General features: G+C 31.4%; 1 protein-coding gene across 3 annotated transcripts in view; it reads right to left on the bottom strand.

Annotated features, from left to right (window-relative positions):
* LOC143068374 (ATPase family AAA domain-containing protein 2-like) overlaps positions 1–18,894 on the bottom strand; it is a 64,218-nt gene that overhangs the window by 3,336 nt on the left and 41,988 nt on the right. Inside the window, exons 18-22 of one of the 3 annotated variants that reach the window (XM_076242383.1) lie at positions 12,760–12,798; positions 11,181–11,377; positions 10,438–10,597; positions 9,464–9,586; positions 3,393–4,399 (exon numbers count right to left, since the gene is read on the bottom strand). In XM_076242383.1, coding sequence (XP_076098498.1) covers positions 3,393–4,399; positions 9,464–9,586; positions 10,438–10,597; positions 11,181–11,377; positions 12,760–12,798 — 1,526 coding nt within the window. The remainder of the gene's footprint in view (positions 1–3,392; positions 4,400–9,463; positions 9,587–10,437; positions 10,598–11,180; positions 11,378–12,759; positions 12,799–18,894) is intronic. The other 2 variants (XM_076242398.1, XM_076242390.1) reach the window with 2 other exon arrangements.

Raw genomic sequence — 18,894 nt, 5'->3', positions numbered from 1 at the left:
GTTTTTATAATATCCTGTTTTTATAATATCCTGTTAAGCTTAAGTTTGCTTTAACTATTATTGTCAACTTTATGCTTAATTGATTAATTGCTGCTTGCTTAATGATTACTATATGACACTAAATCTCAAGAAAAATAATAAGAACCCATATTTTCAATAGCCATGCATGATGCTCTATAAGAAACTAATTTTTGAACATGTACATGCACTTTTACACAATACTATTCTTAAAACTTGTATAATTTAATCATTATATTAATTTGGAACCTGTCAGGAAGTGTCATAGGAGCCCTGGCCTTTTTTTATTTTTATTATATGTTTTGGAGTTTAGTGTGTCCATTTTTATTGAACAAGTACACTTTTTGTTTATGAGCCAGCTGAAGCCTGCCTTTGGGGACGGGATTTTCTTGCTGTGTTGAAGACCCATTGGTCACATTCGGCTGTTTTTTGAACTTTGATTAGGTTATTGTCTCCGACACATTTCCCATTTCCAATCACAATTTTACATAGTCTCCATCTATGTACAAAACATTGATTATTCTTCATCAAGATGCTTATTTACTTTCCAACCAAAAGATTTCACCAAAATATTATTAATTCTGTTAAATAATAAGCATGTGTAATCCTTTAAAAAATTTACAAGATAAATACCGGTAGTGGTTTTTTTTTTAAGATTTCAGATGATTGGTCAGCTTAATCAAATGGTCAGTTTTGGTACAGATACTTTTTTTTAGTAATATTCTAAAACTACATTTCGTCAGTAGTAACAGCTACCTTAGGCCACGGTTTTTTAATTTGTTGGTTTACGGATTTTCCCCATGAAAAAGTCGGGTCGGTCGGTCGGGAAAAAAAAAGAAAAAAAATCATCTTTGAAGACAAAAAAATATGCAAAATCAATATATATTTCACCTTTCTAGCAATATGTTTGTTATGCTATTTTATCATCATTTCTAAAATTTTAGTTCGATGAAATATTATTGCTCAGCTGTTATAAACTACGCATGACATTGTCTAGTAATTTACAGTAAAAAAAAGGGGATGCACGGACAAAGACGAAATTAAATTATCATTTCAGAAACAAGAAAAATAGATTCGCGTAGCTCTTAATCAATTCCAGAAAACTTGGTAAATAATGATCTTCAAGCACGAAAACTGATAAAGAAAAAATGCATAAACGTCGTACGAAAATAAGTTTCAACACACGTGTCAAAAACCTAATAGAATCGTCCACTGGAAAAACGATATCGGGTTAATCTGTTGTCTTGCATTCCCGTTTTTTTATCCAAATGAACGACATTTTTTTTATTACCTATAAAAACAAGAAAATTCCTAATGATTTGTTAATATTCAGTTCTTTAATTTGATGCCTTCACCCTGTCCACATTTGGACAAGTCTATTTCTATGAGATGATGCATCTTACGGACTGATGACAAATAAGGTAAACGAACTTATTGTGTAATTGGTTTTAAACACAAGTTTCGTTCCGCAAAATTATTTGCGCAAACGACATTTCAAGGTCAGTTATAATTGATTTGTCTATATTTAGAAACGTAAACTGGAAGGGTTTTTTTTCACCCCAGAAAGTGTTGTCAATTTTGTTAGTGATTAAGGTAGATCATAGGTAAATCTTTTTTGAGACAGAATTTTCTTATACTTAGCCAGAATGAAGATTTTAATATGCTCTTTTCAAAAATATAATAAAAAGTAGGGGTCACCGTGCTATTTTTCAAGCTATGAGTCGTTGAAAATTGGCTAAATTTGGTTAGATTGTTAATGGAAAAACACAATTGTGTGCATTAAAAATAATCTATGAGATAAAATTTTGAAATAAATTGTGAAAAGATAGGTTTTGTAATATGTTTTAAGAAAATAAAAATAAAAAATGGTGTCACCGAACTTGTTTTCTTGCTACAAGTAAAAAGAAAAAAATTTCCTATCTGTCCAGTATAAATTTTTTACTAAAAGAGTTATCTTCCCTTAAATGGCTCATTTGAAAAAAATGATTCAAAAAGCAAAATAAAATGATATTTATTTAATTATTTTGAATTATACAATAAATTGCCAAGTTTTCTTTATATTATTAAACAGTCTAACCATCAAATTGCAAATCTGTCTCCAAATTTGCAGATTTAGGCAAATAACTAGACCAATTTTTTACTGTGATTGTTCAATCCAAGATGGCGGTATACCATGAATCTACCTTAATGCATTTCATTTCAGGAAAAAAAATATTTTAATTATTTTTCAGGGATAATGCATTTGTTAAGGTCGGCGGGAATAAAAAAGCGTGAAAAGTGAATTTTATTTTTATTCTGGAAATCAGCAAAATCGGGTCGGCGCATCCGTAAACCAATAAATTAAAAAATCCTGGCCTTAATTTTAGTCTGACAGATAGAAAATAAATTTGAAACTATACACCCACAAGGTAACTGCTATCAAGATTGATAAAAAATGGCAAAGTATTTTTATGATCAAATTTAAGGAAAGTTAATAGATAACAGCAGACTAATGCTACTACATTTGCAGATAATACTGTAAATTCAGAAATCATTGTGAAACTTTTATTAATGCAAATGATGTGATATGTAAGATTCTCATCAAAACCTAACTGCATTCTGACAGCAGATACATAAATCTGTATACAGATTTTCCTGAAACAGCAATAACTTATCTTGCATTTAGCCCATTCCTAAAAAATCACAATGATACATGCAGGCATTAAATTCTGCTTTTACAGTAATCATTTTCATAATTATGTTTGCAAGCAGGTTAATATTACATTGAAAGCATTCCTTTTACAGGTAAACACAGGTAAATTATGTCGATCTATATAATACTATTTAAATAAAACTTATGTGGATTGACACAATGGTTCAAACTGACTTAACCTAACTGGTTTTTTTTGGCCATTTAATATAATTGATACAACCATAAGGATGCGTTACCTCAACATGCTCAATATGAAAAATATGAACCATGAATTCAAATATTTAACAAATTACAAATTTTGTATGGGCTTTGTCTGTAGAGGTATGCAAAACAATGAAGACAAATATAAAAAAAAGTTTTCCTCAATCCACATAAATTGATACCACGAAAATAAATGAATCCACAATATAGTGATTCTTAATTACGCTTACATTTACCTGTGCTACCTTTAAAATGAAAACATGCGAATTAATCCCCAAGACAGCAAATGTAATGTGCTCTTGAAGAAAAGAACGACAATACCTCAGGGCTAGGAGTTTAAAAAAAAGTTTTGTTATGAAATGATGGCAAGCAAGGGTAGAGCAAGCAGGAAAAATTATGCAAATGAAACCATATCCAGCGATACATTTAATGATAATGGATGTTCTGTTTAGACAGAGGTTGAAGAATTCAAAATTTTTACCTGACTGGCTAATAACTTGGCATGTTCAACACTATCAACAGAATCTCCATTACTATCAACGGAACTACTGATTCCACTGTCTGTCTCCATTGGTTTAGTTGTACCTACCCTCGGTGACATTTTCCCTGACTTATTTGGCGATATGTTTTCTACTACTACAGATAATTCTAAGTTCTTTTCACCACCTTTCTGAGATGATGGTGTATGTTTTTTTAGAGTGGGATGTCCACTTGTTTCTTTTGATGTTGATTGTCGATCAGGTGATTTTGATCTCCTTCTATCTGATGATTTCCCTGATGTGTTTCGTGTTGGTGATTTTGATGAAGATTGACGATGAGGTGATTCAAACCGGTCTTTTGAACGGTCACGAGATCTACTTGAAATTGAGCTTCGTCTCCCTGTTGAGGACACAGAGTTTCTTCTCCCTGAAGATTTTTCCTCCTGTTCAGGTGATTTCCCTGAGGTTTTTGAAGCAGGTGATGAGTTGCAATTAGCAATAACTTCGGACACATCATAGTCATCTGTATCTGAAAATCTAGAGTCCTTCACTCCTGAATCAGAAAATTGAGAATCTTTACTTGGAGATGCAGACAATGGATTTCTTTTTTTTCTCCTTGACCTGTAACCTGAACTACTCCATATATCTTTTTTAGCTAGTGGTTTTTTTACTGATCTTGAACAGTCATCACCTGAAATTGCTTTTCTACATGAATGCGGTTTCTTTTTTGAAGATGTAAGCTGTTTTATTACGGCTTCACCATCACTTGCAGAATTGTCTCTTTTTTCTGGCGTCTTTTCTGGTGAACCCTTTCTTATACTTTTTTCTACAGCCCATTGTTTTTCTACCTGTTCTAAAGGAGATGTGTTTTCTATATCTAATCCTCTCAACCTACGACTTGTTCTTGATCTATTATCAGGATTACTTGTGAATGGCTTATAAGATGTAGATGTGGATTGCAATGGTTTAGTATGGTAAAAGTTTGGGGCAGATTGTTGTGGATCTATACCTGAAAGCAAATAAAAGAAAATCTCTAAAGATAAGAAAAGGATGTATCTTAGCCATGGTCACTGAAGACAAACCAGAAACATGTACAGTAAAAATGTACTTTTTGATAATAATTTTCAACACAAACTGAAAGATATGAAAAGCAAATAAAACACAATTTCTAGAAAAAGAAAAAGAAAAACTCCATCTTAACCCTTACCATCAGACACAGGGACCGCGCTGTGCATTGCCAATGTCGCAATTTGCGATTTTTTTATTTCATCTGGCCATATGACTGGCTCCAACATTTTCAAATGTAAAAATTTCCATTTCTTGACAATATTGATCTTGATTTAAATTGGTAGAAGTTAAAAAGATAAATTGTACAAAATTTTACCTGGCAACAAGTTAATGACTTTGTTTACAACCCCAAGCTAATCAACAGTTACAGGTGTCATAATCTGTTGTTACAGGTAATCCATTTATCAGAGGGTCATTAATGATCATCAACATTAATTAATTCAAAAAGAATCAGTCAGTAGGCATTTGTCTTTCATTTGAAGAAATGTTGATAACTCAATTTTACTTTTTCCTAGCATGGAGATACCTACTCAAGACATGTCTAAAACATGTCTACATACTTCTGGCTTTAGAATTTATATGTTTAGGTATTTTGAGTTATGGGAAGAGTTAAAGAGGGTCTTAGTAGCAGGGTGGGAAGGGTGCCTTTATCATCTTTTTCTGTATTCTTTATTTTTAATACAATTTTTCACTATTCTTAAAATCTAAACACCTCTTATTCTGTTTTCTTTATTCAATAACCAATTTTAATTTAAAAACATTTTCTCTATTCTGTAGCATATACAGACCATGGTATAAATACTGTCAAAGAAAATAAAAGTACACATGTTGTTTTATTGTATGTATATAAACCCTATGCAATAACTTACTAAGTGTAACATGTTACAATGTAAATGATGAAGAGTGCAGGCTGAGTGCATCAGAAATCTAAATTGAACATATTTTAAATTTTGGTAGAAGAAATAAAGACTAGCTGGCTCTAAAATTGGTCCAAGTTTTTAAAACTGGTGACAAAATATAGGAGCTAGTGATTTTTCTGGCTCCAACTTTTTGGGAGCCAGAGCAGCCCCTGAGAAACCATAATACTACAGTCTTACTCAAAATACTGTTATTTGGCTCCAATATCTCCTCTTACTTTTAAAGGTAAACTTTACAATATTAATTTCAAGGTTGATGAATGTTCAACCATAGGCTATCTATTGTCATGTTTCTCAGGTTTAAGGTAAACTTTTAGGTCAAACATCACTGTGCTTAAACGGCTGTGGGTAACTTAAGTTACCCACATCCCAAGATCGCGGACTCTAAACTCATTGATATTTAATTCATACAAAATGTACCTTTTGTTACGTTTTTCATGCAGAATGTAAATATTTATAGGATTATTGAATAAAGAAATAACTTACAATTACCATAAATTTGTTAATATAGAGTTCACTAAAGCGCAAAAAAAATGCATAAGACGTCTGTAACTTTTTGATCGAAACTAAGCAGACTATCCATAACTTTATTTTCAGATGTGGGTAACTTTGATTTAAAATTTTAAGAATTATAATTTCAACAATTAGAAGACTTTATTATTAACATCATATTTGTAACCTTCACGGCCGTTTATACTACTCATTCACCACCAAATGTGATTTTATTAACGCATCATACTTACACCACAGAGGTTTTATGTGGGGTTTGTGGTACTCGATCCTGGTTGTGGTTTGAATAATTAACTGATGTGCGTCTTATCGACGTTTTCGATTCGCAGCATGGCTTTGTCATACTCTTAATTGTTTAGTTTAATTATCTGTTTGCGATTTATTTTCATCTCTGTTTCTTTTTATGTGTATTTTGATGAATACTCTTTCAGTGGCTTCCCCAGTCGAACGCACGCAGAGAGCCGAGAGCAGTCGAGGCGCGGCAAATCCTCGGTCTCGGGTGACGCGGCTCGGTATTTATACATCCCACCAGTAAGTTATAGTGTTATGTTTTTTTGAATACGTTTCCTAGTATGTTTTTTTTTTTTATTTCTCTTTGTATGTTATCAGGGATTGTTAAACTATTAAATTACCCTGTTGTCTTCGTTATCTATATCTTCATATACTATTTCTAATTGTTACACTATGTTGATTGCTCTATTCCTTTTATGTCACTGTATTAACTATACTAGGTTTTATACATTTTTACAAAATGTCCTTTCTTCATGTTTTCTTATTTACTGCAAATCTATAAAGTTCGAGCATCTAATGCAACAGGCCACTATAAATTCTAATCGAATCGTAATGTCATTGGACTTAGAATTAAGTGATTTTTTTTAAATCAATGGATTTGAATGTCTTTTGAATATAATCCTTTTTGGCTGAACCTTTGATAATTCTCATGTGATTGGGCAATTTTTTTGGATTTACGCATGATCTACTCTTGTCATTGCTGGCAGAAAACCAGTTAGTGCATACACGCCACATGCATGTGTAAAAAATACTTGTGTAGTCTTCTTGTTCAAAAATAAAAATCAACAATGATGTTTCAACAGATTATCTGCAATAGTAGGAAACCACCCTCCGAACTGGGCGATTTAGGTATCCCAACGTTATAAACCAGATGCTCCGCAGGGCGCAGCTTTATACGACCGCAGATGTTGAACCCTGAACGGTTGGGGCAAGTATGGACATAACATTCAAGCTGGATTCAGCTCTAAATTTGGATTGTGATTAAATAGTTGACACAGCATAGGTTTCTGACACAGAATGAATGTGGTCTAATGAACTTAACCCTTTCCTCCATAATGACGCCTTTTGACGCCACCCCTCTACTCCATAATGACGCCTTTTGACGCCTGTGTAGTACCTCAGTTGAAACGCTATGTCTCCAAAATGTCTGCATCAGACTTAAAAAAAATTGTATCCAATATGAAAAGGAGATTCATGAGAATATCTGACTTGAATTTCATTGATGAAATATTAGTTTTCACAATGCATTAACACTTTAAACCTGATGATTTTTTTACTGAAAAAAATCCTATGCGAATCAAGTATTTAAAAAAAAAAATCCATGGAGTAAAGGGTTAAAATATTTTTTTTTGCCTTTGAGCAATTCACTATGCTGTTGAATATTAATCCTCTCAAAAAAATGTTTGAAGAAATTTTCTTTTTATTTATGAAATCTGAAATGAGAAAAAAAAAGGGAAAGGGGGATGTTCCAAAACTGATGTCAATTCAAATTTCTAATGGAGTTTGCAACAATAACTACTCATTTAAATACATCATAAAATATTAAAATGTAAAATAAAGTGCTTGTTATCACTGAATGGTAAAGATTGTTTTAATTTATCAGTTGGTAGTAAAAGTGAATATACATTGTATATTGTATAAAACAATGATTTAAGTTGATTCAACTACTATTCTGGACAAAGAAAGATAACTCCAATTGAAAATTTCTTGCTATTGCACAATATTGTGCAATTATATATTTCTTGCTATTGCACAATACTGTGCAATTGAAAATATTTGCTATTGCACAATACTGTGCAATTGAAGATTTCTTGCTAAATTGCCAATACTGTGCAATTGAAAATTTCTTGCTATTGCACAATACTTAATATAATAATTTTGGATCCTGATTTGAACCAACTTGAAAACTGGGCCCATAATCAAAAATCTAAGTACATGTTTAGGTTCAGCATATCAAAAAAGCCCAAGAATTCAATTTTTGTTAACAATCAAACTTAGTTTAATTTTGGACCCTTTGGACTTTATGGTGGCCAATTTGAAAACGGGACCAAAAATTAAGAATCTACATACACAGTTAGATTTGGCATATCAAAGAACCCCAATTATTCAATTTTTGATGAAATCAAACAAAGTTTAATTTTGGACCCCCATTTGGACCAACTCAAAAACTGGGCCAATAATCAAAAATCCAAGTACATTTTTAGATTCAGCATATCAAAGAACCCCAAGGATTCATTTTTTGTTAAAATCAAACTAAGTTTAATTTTGGACCCTTTGGACCTTAATGTAGACCAATTTGAAAACGGGACCAAAAATTAAGAATCTACATACACAGTTAGATTCGGCATATCAAAGAACCCCAAAATTCAATTTTTGATGAAATCAAACAAAGTTCAATTTTGGACCCTTTGGGCCCCTTATCCCTAAACTGTTGGGACCAAAACTCCCAAAATCAAACCCGTCCTTCCTTTTATGGTCATAAACCTTGTGTTTAAATTTCATAGATTTCTATTTACTTATACTAAAGTTATGGTGCGAAAACCAAGAATAATGCTTATTTGGGCCCTTTTTTGGCCCCTAATTCCTAAACAGTTGGAACAAAAACTCCAAAAATCAATCCCAACCTTCCTTTTGTGGTCATAAACCTTGTGTCAAATTTTCATAGATTTCTATTTACTAAAACTAAAGTTATAGTGTGAATACCAAGAAAATGCTTATTTGGGCCCTTTTTGGCCCCTAATTCCTAAAATGTTGGGACCAAAACTCCCAAAATCAATCCCAACCTTCCTTTTGTGGTCATAAACCTTGTGTTAAAATTTCATAGTCATAACTTTAAGTTACCCACAGCTGTTTCAGCACAGTGAACATGAACTTCGAAAATTATTAATACAATAAGTTAACGACTACTTCCATGACTTCTGGTTGCAGGTCCAGTTGAAGCCCAAAATCATGAAAAAATAAAGAAATTCCAGATATACCCTACAAGCATTTCAAAAATGAAAATTTTAACACTTAGTTCTGATTTTTATGTCTGGCAATTAAATTATATTTTTTGAGACAGATGGCATAATCCAGAAAAAACATCAGTTTTATTTGTTCTCATTGTAATTGTAGCTGACCAAGGCATTTAGACGTTTACAAATGTTTATTTTTTTCCCACAAATTATACACAAAACTACAACTCTGTTTTATGGGCATTTAAGACTCTTTCTTTAATATCAAAATTAAACATTTGTGTCATTGTGTGTTTGCTTTGTTAATTAGTTATGCATCCTTAAAGAACCTACCTCTATTCTTTCTTGAATTTACCAATTCTTGACACTGTGCTTCAAACTCAGGATCAAGTTCTACTTTTAGTATTGCCTCAGCTGTATCCTTCAAAGCACAAGCTCTATGTCTAATTGCTCGACCTTTTATAAAAAATTATTTCAACAATTTATTTTGATAAATATTTGGATTTTTCCACATGCTATGTATACAACAAGCGTATAATTAAGAGAAATATGCTAGCTAGTTCTTCCTAATATGTCTTCGTAAAGAAAAGAGGATGGTGAAGCAATCATGAGGTGTTGGATCTTACAGCTGCATGGTAATAAAATAAACAAAGTGCACACACTGAAATGACTTGCCTAAATTAATCATTATATTCTTACTGCAGGCCTTGCATCAAATAAAATAATCATCACTGATCAATGAAATGTGGTGATGGTCAGGATAAACTCGCTAAACAGACATATATGAACCTAACAAGCATTCTCATTATACCAAATTCTGTTACCATATTTTATTGTATCACTGAAATGAATCTAATCATGAAAACTTAACATTGATCAATGAAGCATGAAAATGAGGTCAGTGAAGTGAACCCTTACCAGATGGACATGACCTCCATTCAAATATTCTATACACAACATGTTGTTGACCGATTGCTAATGGAATCTTTGAAAACAGGTCGAATTTAACATGGACCACTGAATCATGAAAAGTTGTCAGGTTAAATTAACCCTGTCTGAAGGAAATTTATATCTTGTAAAGAAATATTCTTGTCTTTTAACTCATAATGACTAAACAAATATTTGATAAAAACATGTTTCTTTAAAATAAAGAAATTTCACACAATCTAATTATCTATCTAAGAATGATCCAGGTTTCTTTTGATGGGTTTCTCCTGCTGACATACACCCTAAATCTCCTTTATTCATAATATGTTACTTTAGACACCATGGGTTTACCAACAGTTTTTTTGCAGAATTTTACTTACCTGCAGGAGTTTTATCTGGGTTATATTCTAAAGCATTTAGGCAAATACGGCTAATATCATCAAGAAATGATTTGGCAGTTTGGTAGCGATGTAGATCTATTTTTGACATCATTGTTCCTAAGTCCATAGGATGTTTAATAATTTCATAATAATCAGGAGCCTACAAAAAAATATTTACTTTATTCAAACTAGATATGCCTGAAAGACAAATTCTGATTTTGAAAGATACTTTTCTGGTTAAGTATTTATCAAACTACTATTGATTCATGCTCTATGCAATCGTATACCCATCTTACATTTGATTTGTAAAGCAACAAAAGTTCCATAAATTATATATACTCTTAAAGGTATCCAAATTTATTGTTATGTATGATTAATATGTGTAAATTCTGTGTATTTGCACAATTGATGGCTTTGAAAAAAAATATATGGTGCAATTGATACATCTCAAAAATATCAATTGGCGCAAAAGGATTGCTGCCATTTTGTTTATTTTGTTTAAACAAAATATTTTTCGTCAGTTATTGGTTATTTCAGCATAATATTTGAAATTTAGCAGTAGAAATCATTTAACATTTTGCTATGTCAGAAAATGAATATGTTTAAAAAAAAAATATGAGGCAAATTTGGGACAGTCAATTTTCAAAAACAATTCTTAGAAATTCCTCTAAAATATGCATGGTAAAACATATCTTGTATTTATTCAATTCAAAATGCATTAGTATTACAACAGTGTAACTTACATCCTCTGTGTCAACGGGTTTAGCAAAGAGATGGAATTTTCGGTCTCTGCCTAATTTGTTGAGAACATCCCTGAGAAACAGACGTAATTCCCTGAGTGTAGTTTCTTCTTGTTCATAAATCTTCTCCAATTCCCTTGCTGAATATTTCCTTGGTTCTGGTGGTGCAGCCTTTGGTAAAATTTCTAAAAATCTTTTTGCTGAAATGGAATGATAATGTTACAGCAAAGCACTAATTTCTTCCTAATAATTCATCCTTGACATCAAAATTGTAAAAGCTGTACTAATTATTCAAACTTAGCTAAATAAAACTGTTAACACAGAGATATATGCTAATAAAACAGCAAACTATGTTTCAGAATGTCACTGAAGGACTTCTTCAACATAAACCCTCCAAAAAACCTAACATTTCAACAATGTAAAACTTCCAAATTAAGTACAAGTCCTATTTCATGAACACATAAACTCAGACAATTGAACATTTGAACTAAAATGGGGGAGAAAAAATCCAGTCTGTTGAACGTGATAAGGGGTTGGAGCTTCATGGATTGTAAATCAAGGTAAGATAGATTCTTATTGGACTGTTTTAATATAAAATTCTCAGTTTTATAGATTTTTGTGTATAGATAGTGATCAGAACTGTAACAGGAGTGCCTATTGAGAGTTCAATAATACTTACCTGATTTTATTTTGGTTTTAGATTTTATAAAATGGTGACATACAATATCAATATTTTATGATAATTTAATTTTGGATGTAACACGTCTTCTGATTGGCTGACATTATTTTGTTATCAGCCCATAGCCATAATTTAGTCATGTGACCGTGACGTCATCAACGGTTTTTCATGGTTTTCTACGATTTAAAATGGAATTTAGAATTAAATTATAAGAAATGTCTGTAATATTTTTTCTGTCTATTCGAAATAACATTAAAAATGTGGTGCACACTGTTAAATAATCTGCTCAAGCGTTATTCAGTGTGCACCTAATTTTTTATGTTATTTCTTCATAGACAGAAAAAATATTAGTCATTCCTTAAATGTATAAAATGTATTTTTATATTAATAATATAAAACTAAATATTTCCAAACATCAAATATATCTCTACCGTACTTGCATAAGCAAAAAAAAAAAATTAAATCTCGAAGAAAAAGACTGCTATCAGTTATCTGTTAAATTTTTGGAGCCAATAATGTACTCTCACAAAATACTTCATTTTACCTAGAATTATTGGCATAAAAAATGTTTTTTCTTCAGTTTAAGGCTATTTTCATTTACTCCACAAAATCTTGTCAGGCACTATTCAAATAAAACAACTGCAAGTATTTCTAATTTATAGAAATCCTCCAGAGTGGAGGATGAGATGTGTGAAATGACTATTTAAAAAATTCCTCATATTTTAACAAACATTGATGATATAAGCATGCATCAAAGGATCCTCTGTTCAAACACTTTTTTGTAACAAACAAATTACAAACAAACAAACAAAAAAATAAGAAACACTTTTTTTCATCGGTTCCATTAAATCACAAACATAACAAAGTCATTCATGCAAATTCAACAATTCTCTAAAAAGCTACCTCTACTAAAACTATTTGGACAGTCTGAATTCTGAAAATCTGTAAAGTTTTTTCAATAAACTTTAAAAGTTATATCACAATTTAAATGAACAGCAGTCAGTAGAAACTCAGTAAATAGAAACTTATATTATCTAACAAAATATGATAAAAGTCATTTATCAAATAAATAACAAAGTTTTGTCAAAAATAAGGAATGTCAATGACATCAAAGTATTAATATCATTAACATGTAACTAAAGATAGTTCAAATCTTCAAAACCTTTAACTTGTACAAATCTACATATTACACAGCACAAGTGTAGACATATTAATTTTATCACACACTGTTTAAAGACACCAGTACAGTTTAGTTTACTTTATTTTTACTGACTGCTATACTTTTTAAATTTTTCTTAAAACTTCTCGCTTTTTTTGTAAAAAGGATGGGGTTTAATCTTGAGAACAATAAGAGCAGTTGTGCAGCTAATTCTTGGTATACAACTTTGATGTAAATTTCAAAAAAATCCTACAATAAATGTAGGTGAGAGTGCTTTAATACAATGCAATTTTCCATAAATTTATTTTCAAAACAGACATTTCTTCTTTAAATATACTTAATCAGCACTGATTTCAAATTTGTCCAAGACATTGCTTTTCAATATAAACAGTCTGCAGTGTAAGCCAATAGTCCTATGTTTCAGAATAGTAAGAATAAAAATTTGGACTAGTTTAAACATATTTTATTTGATCAAGTACAAATTGGATAAGACACAAGTCAAGCAGACTTATGAAGTCTTCTCCAAAAATTTGGACTATTAAGTATAAGCAAAAATTTGCTAGTAGTTGGTTAAGATTTTGGTGCAGACCAAAAAACCTTTGATAGACATTAAAGAAGCTGGCTTGTCATGTTTTAGATTTTTTGTCAGATTTTAAGAATCCTCTTGTTTTATCCATTTGAATGACTTGAAAAAATTTGTCCGATGACCCTCATTTTTCTTTTTGTAAATCTTTTACATGTATAATGATAAGCCATCTGTAAAAGTCTTATAAAATGTTAATTACTTTATACCAGTTTTTGAGAACTTCAACTTGTCAATGATAAAGCTATGAAAAGTCAAGAGAGAATATTTTCCCGCCAAAATTTCAACAAGCACAGTGACCTATATATTTTTTTGACTCTTTGGATTCCTTTACTAATCCCCTATCTATATAAACTAGTGTTTTGAAAAGTTAATTACTTTGAAACTGAGAAGCGAACTCCTTTAAATAAAAATATAACAATTCATAGAACTAATATTTCTGAGGACATTACTTCTGTAAAAATAATAGATCAGCGATGATTTACAAACTCAACAAGTCATTGCTGATATAATATGTGGTAGAGTGGATTTTCTGCCATTTACCCTGGATGCATTGATTATATTATATGTACTAATTATAAATATCTCTTGCAGATGATTTATTGAAGTAGGTGATTCGTTTGCAATCTACTTGTGATTAGGTCTTATTTTATTGGTCATTGGTGGTCTTGTGATATATTATATAGAGGGAATTCAAATTAAATGGCTGGTCAATTTTGGTCTTTGTTTACAAAAGTTTAAATAGTTTAATTATTTAGTATCCAGACTTTGTAGTTACTTTTCATAGAAGGATTGAATCATTCAGTGATATTGGATACATTTATATTCAGTCAGGAACTACAAATATAGCATAATTTGGTAAGTTACATTTATTTACATTGAGAGCCTTTGTTCTGACAGATGGATGAAGTATGAATCCTGATTATGATATTTCATTAACATGCAAGGTAAAAGTAAGTTTCCCCAATGTCCAAGTGAGTGTGAGATTTTAGTTTGAGAGATGATTATGTGATTTGCTTGTTTTGAGAGCTTTTGTGTATTCGCTGTACGGGTGAGTTTGATTTATTTTAACAGTGACCTTGACCTATGTTATGGTATGGTATTGTCAATAATGACGTAGACATTTAAATGTAAACAAGTCAGATGATATTATGTTTGTTTATAATTGAAAGTACCTTTTTGTAAAGATTTATTTGTTTAATAGAATCTTGTACTTATAATTATATTATTGATTTCAGATAATGATATTATGTATTGACCATAGATCCATGATATATTGATCTGTATAAGGACACTAGGATAGAAGTTAAATAGTGTAGCTGTTGATGTTTAATATTGTACAAACTCAGTTCCACAAATTGGTGAGTTTACTTAACTGTGTAAATTGATTGCATTTGTATTTTATTTATGTTTACCTGTATAACTTGACTATGACAGATATTTCATTGTCACTTTGGAAATATTACACTGGGATTATCTTCCCTGATTATGAACATTCAAGCTAGATTCACATGAAGTTCAATATTTATGTTTATATTGATGATAAATGATAATTCATTTATATTATATTATCAAGACATTATATACGAAGCTCAAATTATCTGTAATGATAATTTGCACGAAGTTATTGTTTATTGTTTGTAAATTTACATTTTGATATTTTCAAACCGTATACCGTTTGTATAGAATTTATGATGTTTGTATGTATTCAGTCAGATCGATTGAGAGAAACGGTTATGAGTTTAAAGGTTAAAATATAGGATGTTTTAACTATATAAGAACATGTGAACTGAAATGATAATAGAAGTGTAATAGACTAGTATTTTAAGATATTGAATTATATCGTTTATTTTATTATCTTTACTATTGTTTATTTGTTATTCCAGGGTTAGTGTATGTAATTGTAAGATGAATGCATGTGATGTACAATTGATGAATAAAGAACCCTATGACTCAGATGACTTAGTTATATTTGATGAAGCAGAAAATTAGACTTTTACAATGGCGCCCACTATAATGGTTTATTCCAAGGATGGATCCTCACAGTGGAAGCTGGAATGACTTAAATTTTGTATTGAATATTACTTGCTGATATTTTATGAATTGATTTATAAATATAAATTTGACTTTAGATATTCAGTTTGTGAATAATGAATATGGCCTGAAAGTAAATTAATACATTTGTATATCTGATTGGTATTATTTGTTTAGATACTAAAAACACTTGAATTTGTAACAGAAGAAGACTCTTATATCTTGAATTGAACATTTGATAGATTATTGCATAAACTTTGGTTAATTTGTTTGTATATTGTGTATCTTGTGTAGATAATTATTGTTTTATTAAACTTATTTATTTTGAAACCAGTAAATTTTTTTAAATTAATTTATTGAAAACTTATTCAAATTTTTTTTATTTTGAATTCTTTTGGAATTTATTCTGAGATTTAACTTACTGTTTTGGAATTTTTCTGAAATTGGATAATTACAGTTTTTGGCATTAAAAGTAGTTTGATAAGTAAAATTGTACATTCATAGATTTGAAGGTAGTTTCAGTTTGCATACTGAATATAGTATTATTATATAATTGTAACTTATAGTTTGACATTTGTAATTATAATACAAAGGTCATTGTTAAATAAAGATTTCCCTTTGAGAGAGAGCTATCCCATCCCCATAGCACACACACACACATACTCATATTTAAAAAGAGACAAGGTAAGATCTACACAATGAACACAAGTTAGTACAGGAACTCTATGAGACATTAGCATCATTAGTTGAATACATAGTAGGTATACTCAGTACTCATTAGGTACATAGATAGTAGATTGGAGTTAGGTAGTTAGTGTTTTACATCAGTTTGGGTATGTAAGTTTAGGTTAGTAGTGTTGGTATATACATAGGTGCATATATAGAAGTACACTGTTGTAAGTATAGTACAAGTAGTATTTGTTTCTTACAGCAGATAGGATACTGTAGTAAAGGTTAGTACAGTGCATTGAGTTTAGTTGGTGTTGTATTGTCAGTCTATTGGTTGGTTGAGTTTTGCTTTGGTTAGTTGTTTGGTGGTTTGACATATGGGTTAGGTTATAAGCCTAACATATCTTCAAGGTAAATCAGGTATTATATATATATGTGATCACACAATGGTAGGTATTCAGTTTGTGTGATTGAAGATACAGTGACCGACTGGTGAGTGATACTTATATATATACTTTTCACATTGATATTAATCATTTTTTTAAATTGCAGGTACATTAATTAATTTGTTGATTTATTCAATCTCTTTCAGAAAAATTATTACATTAAGGTAAGTATCAGGATAAGCATCATGTCTGAGGAGTTGACCGAACAGGATATACAGAACATCGTTAGAGCTTTTAAGGATATGAAAGTCAAACCGAATGCCGATACAACTGATGCATTTAAGAATTGGATGAAGGAATTTTCCACGTCAAAGATGGACGATGTATTATATATGCCATACATACCGAAGTTACCTACCTTTTCCGGAGATGACAAAGGAGATGATGTTTCATACGATCTTTGGAGATATCAAGTAGCATGTCTTATCAAGGAGAATTACCGACATGAGATCATAGCTCAAGCCATCAGACGTTCTGTCCATGGAGAAGCAAGTCGAATTGTTATGCGATTAGGAGTTGAAGCAACCGTTGATGATGTCATAGACAGAATGGATTGCATCTTTGGATCTGTAGACGTCAAAGAAGTCCTTCTTGCACAGTTTTACACAGCATGTCAAGGAGCCGACGAAGATGTATCATCGTGGGGTTGTAGACTAGAGGAAATTCTTAATAAAGCACTACAGCGAGGTAAGATTTACGAACAAGATACGGATGATATGCTTAGATCAAAATTTTGGAAAGGATTACGACCAGAACTACGAAAGGTTTCCATACACAAGTTTGACCGTATTAAAGAATTCAACCAACTATTGATAGCCATGAGAGAAATAGAAGAGCAACACCGTCAAGATTGCGTGATTAAGGAAAAGAGCAGTACATCTTTACCAGACAAAGATAACATAACATCAGATGAAACAACAGAACTGAAGGCTATGGTTTAGAAACTAACTGCACAGTTACAGGAAAAAGAAACTCGAACAGCAACTCACACCAAGAATCCGAGCTCAACTACAACATTTATTCCGGACGAAACTATAATTCATCGACCGAATGACAGAAACATACGGAGAAAAAGCGATAAAGGAGATAGTATATGTTGGAGATGCGGACAACAAGGTCATATAGCAGTAGGATGCAGAGTAAGATTGGACAATTCAAGGAAAGTACAACATGCTTTGAATTTTCAACAAGTAACCTTCGAGGAACAACACATTAGTTCAAGCTTGACTACAAAGGAACAACGGATAGCAGGTACGGCAAATGAGGTTACAGTTTTCTTGAATGGAATGAAAACACAAGGATTGTTAGACACTGGATCGACTGTATCTACGATGAGCGAGGAATTTTACAACAAACACTGCTCAGCAATGCCATTAGAACAACTATCAGGACTATTAAAGATTGAATGTGCAGACGGCTTACAACTACCGTATTTAGGATATGTAGAGGCAGAACTTCAACTGGAAGGAATTACAACACCTTACATGAAAACATATCCAGGATTATTTCTCGTAGTTCCAGACAGCGGTTATAATTCTACTACACCTTTGCTTATAGGAACTAACATCTTAAGTTCAGTTATGGAGGATATCAGTAAAGCAATTGGGCCAAGGTATTTACAGGATACAAATCTTTATACGCCATGGTACCTCGCATTCAGATGCCTTACATTAAGAAACCAGGAATTGGAAAAACATCACAATAGATTAGCTATAGTCAAATCAGCAGAGATGAAACCAATAACAATACAGCCGAATACAGAAGTAGTCATTAAAGGATATATGGACAAGCAATTACAATACCCAACAGGTTGTGCCTTACTTCATGCTACAAGAAAATCAACACTTTCAACTGATCTTGACATTGTACCAGCTATAGTCAACTACAACAGTCAACGTAAAGAGCCAATACTAGTACGGATATCAAACATAACCACGAGAACAGTTACCGTAGCACCAAGATCAATTATTTGCGAGTTACAACCAGTCAGCATTGAAGAGTTACCACCAACCGAAAAATCAGACATACCTGATATTTTAGATATAGTGAAACTACCAACTGAAAAACTAGAGGATGATGAATTGGATAGAGGAAAAGATTTGTTAAATAGATTTAAGGATATATTTTCAACAGGAGATACTGACATT

The sequence above is a fragment of the Mytilus galloprovincialis genome, chromosome 1 (genome assembly GCF_965363235.1).
Source record: "Mytilus galloprovincialis chromosome 1, xbMytGall1.hap1.1, whole genome shotgun sequence".
Taxonomy (NCBI): domain Eukaryota; kingdom Metazoa; phylum Mollusca; class Bivalvia; order Mytilida; family Mytilidae; genus Mytilus; species Mytilus galloprovincialis.
The sequence above is the reverse complement of the archived record's forward strand: the minus strand, read 5'-3'. Positions and strand labels throughout refer to the sequence as shown.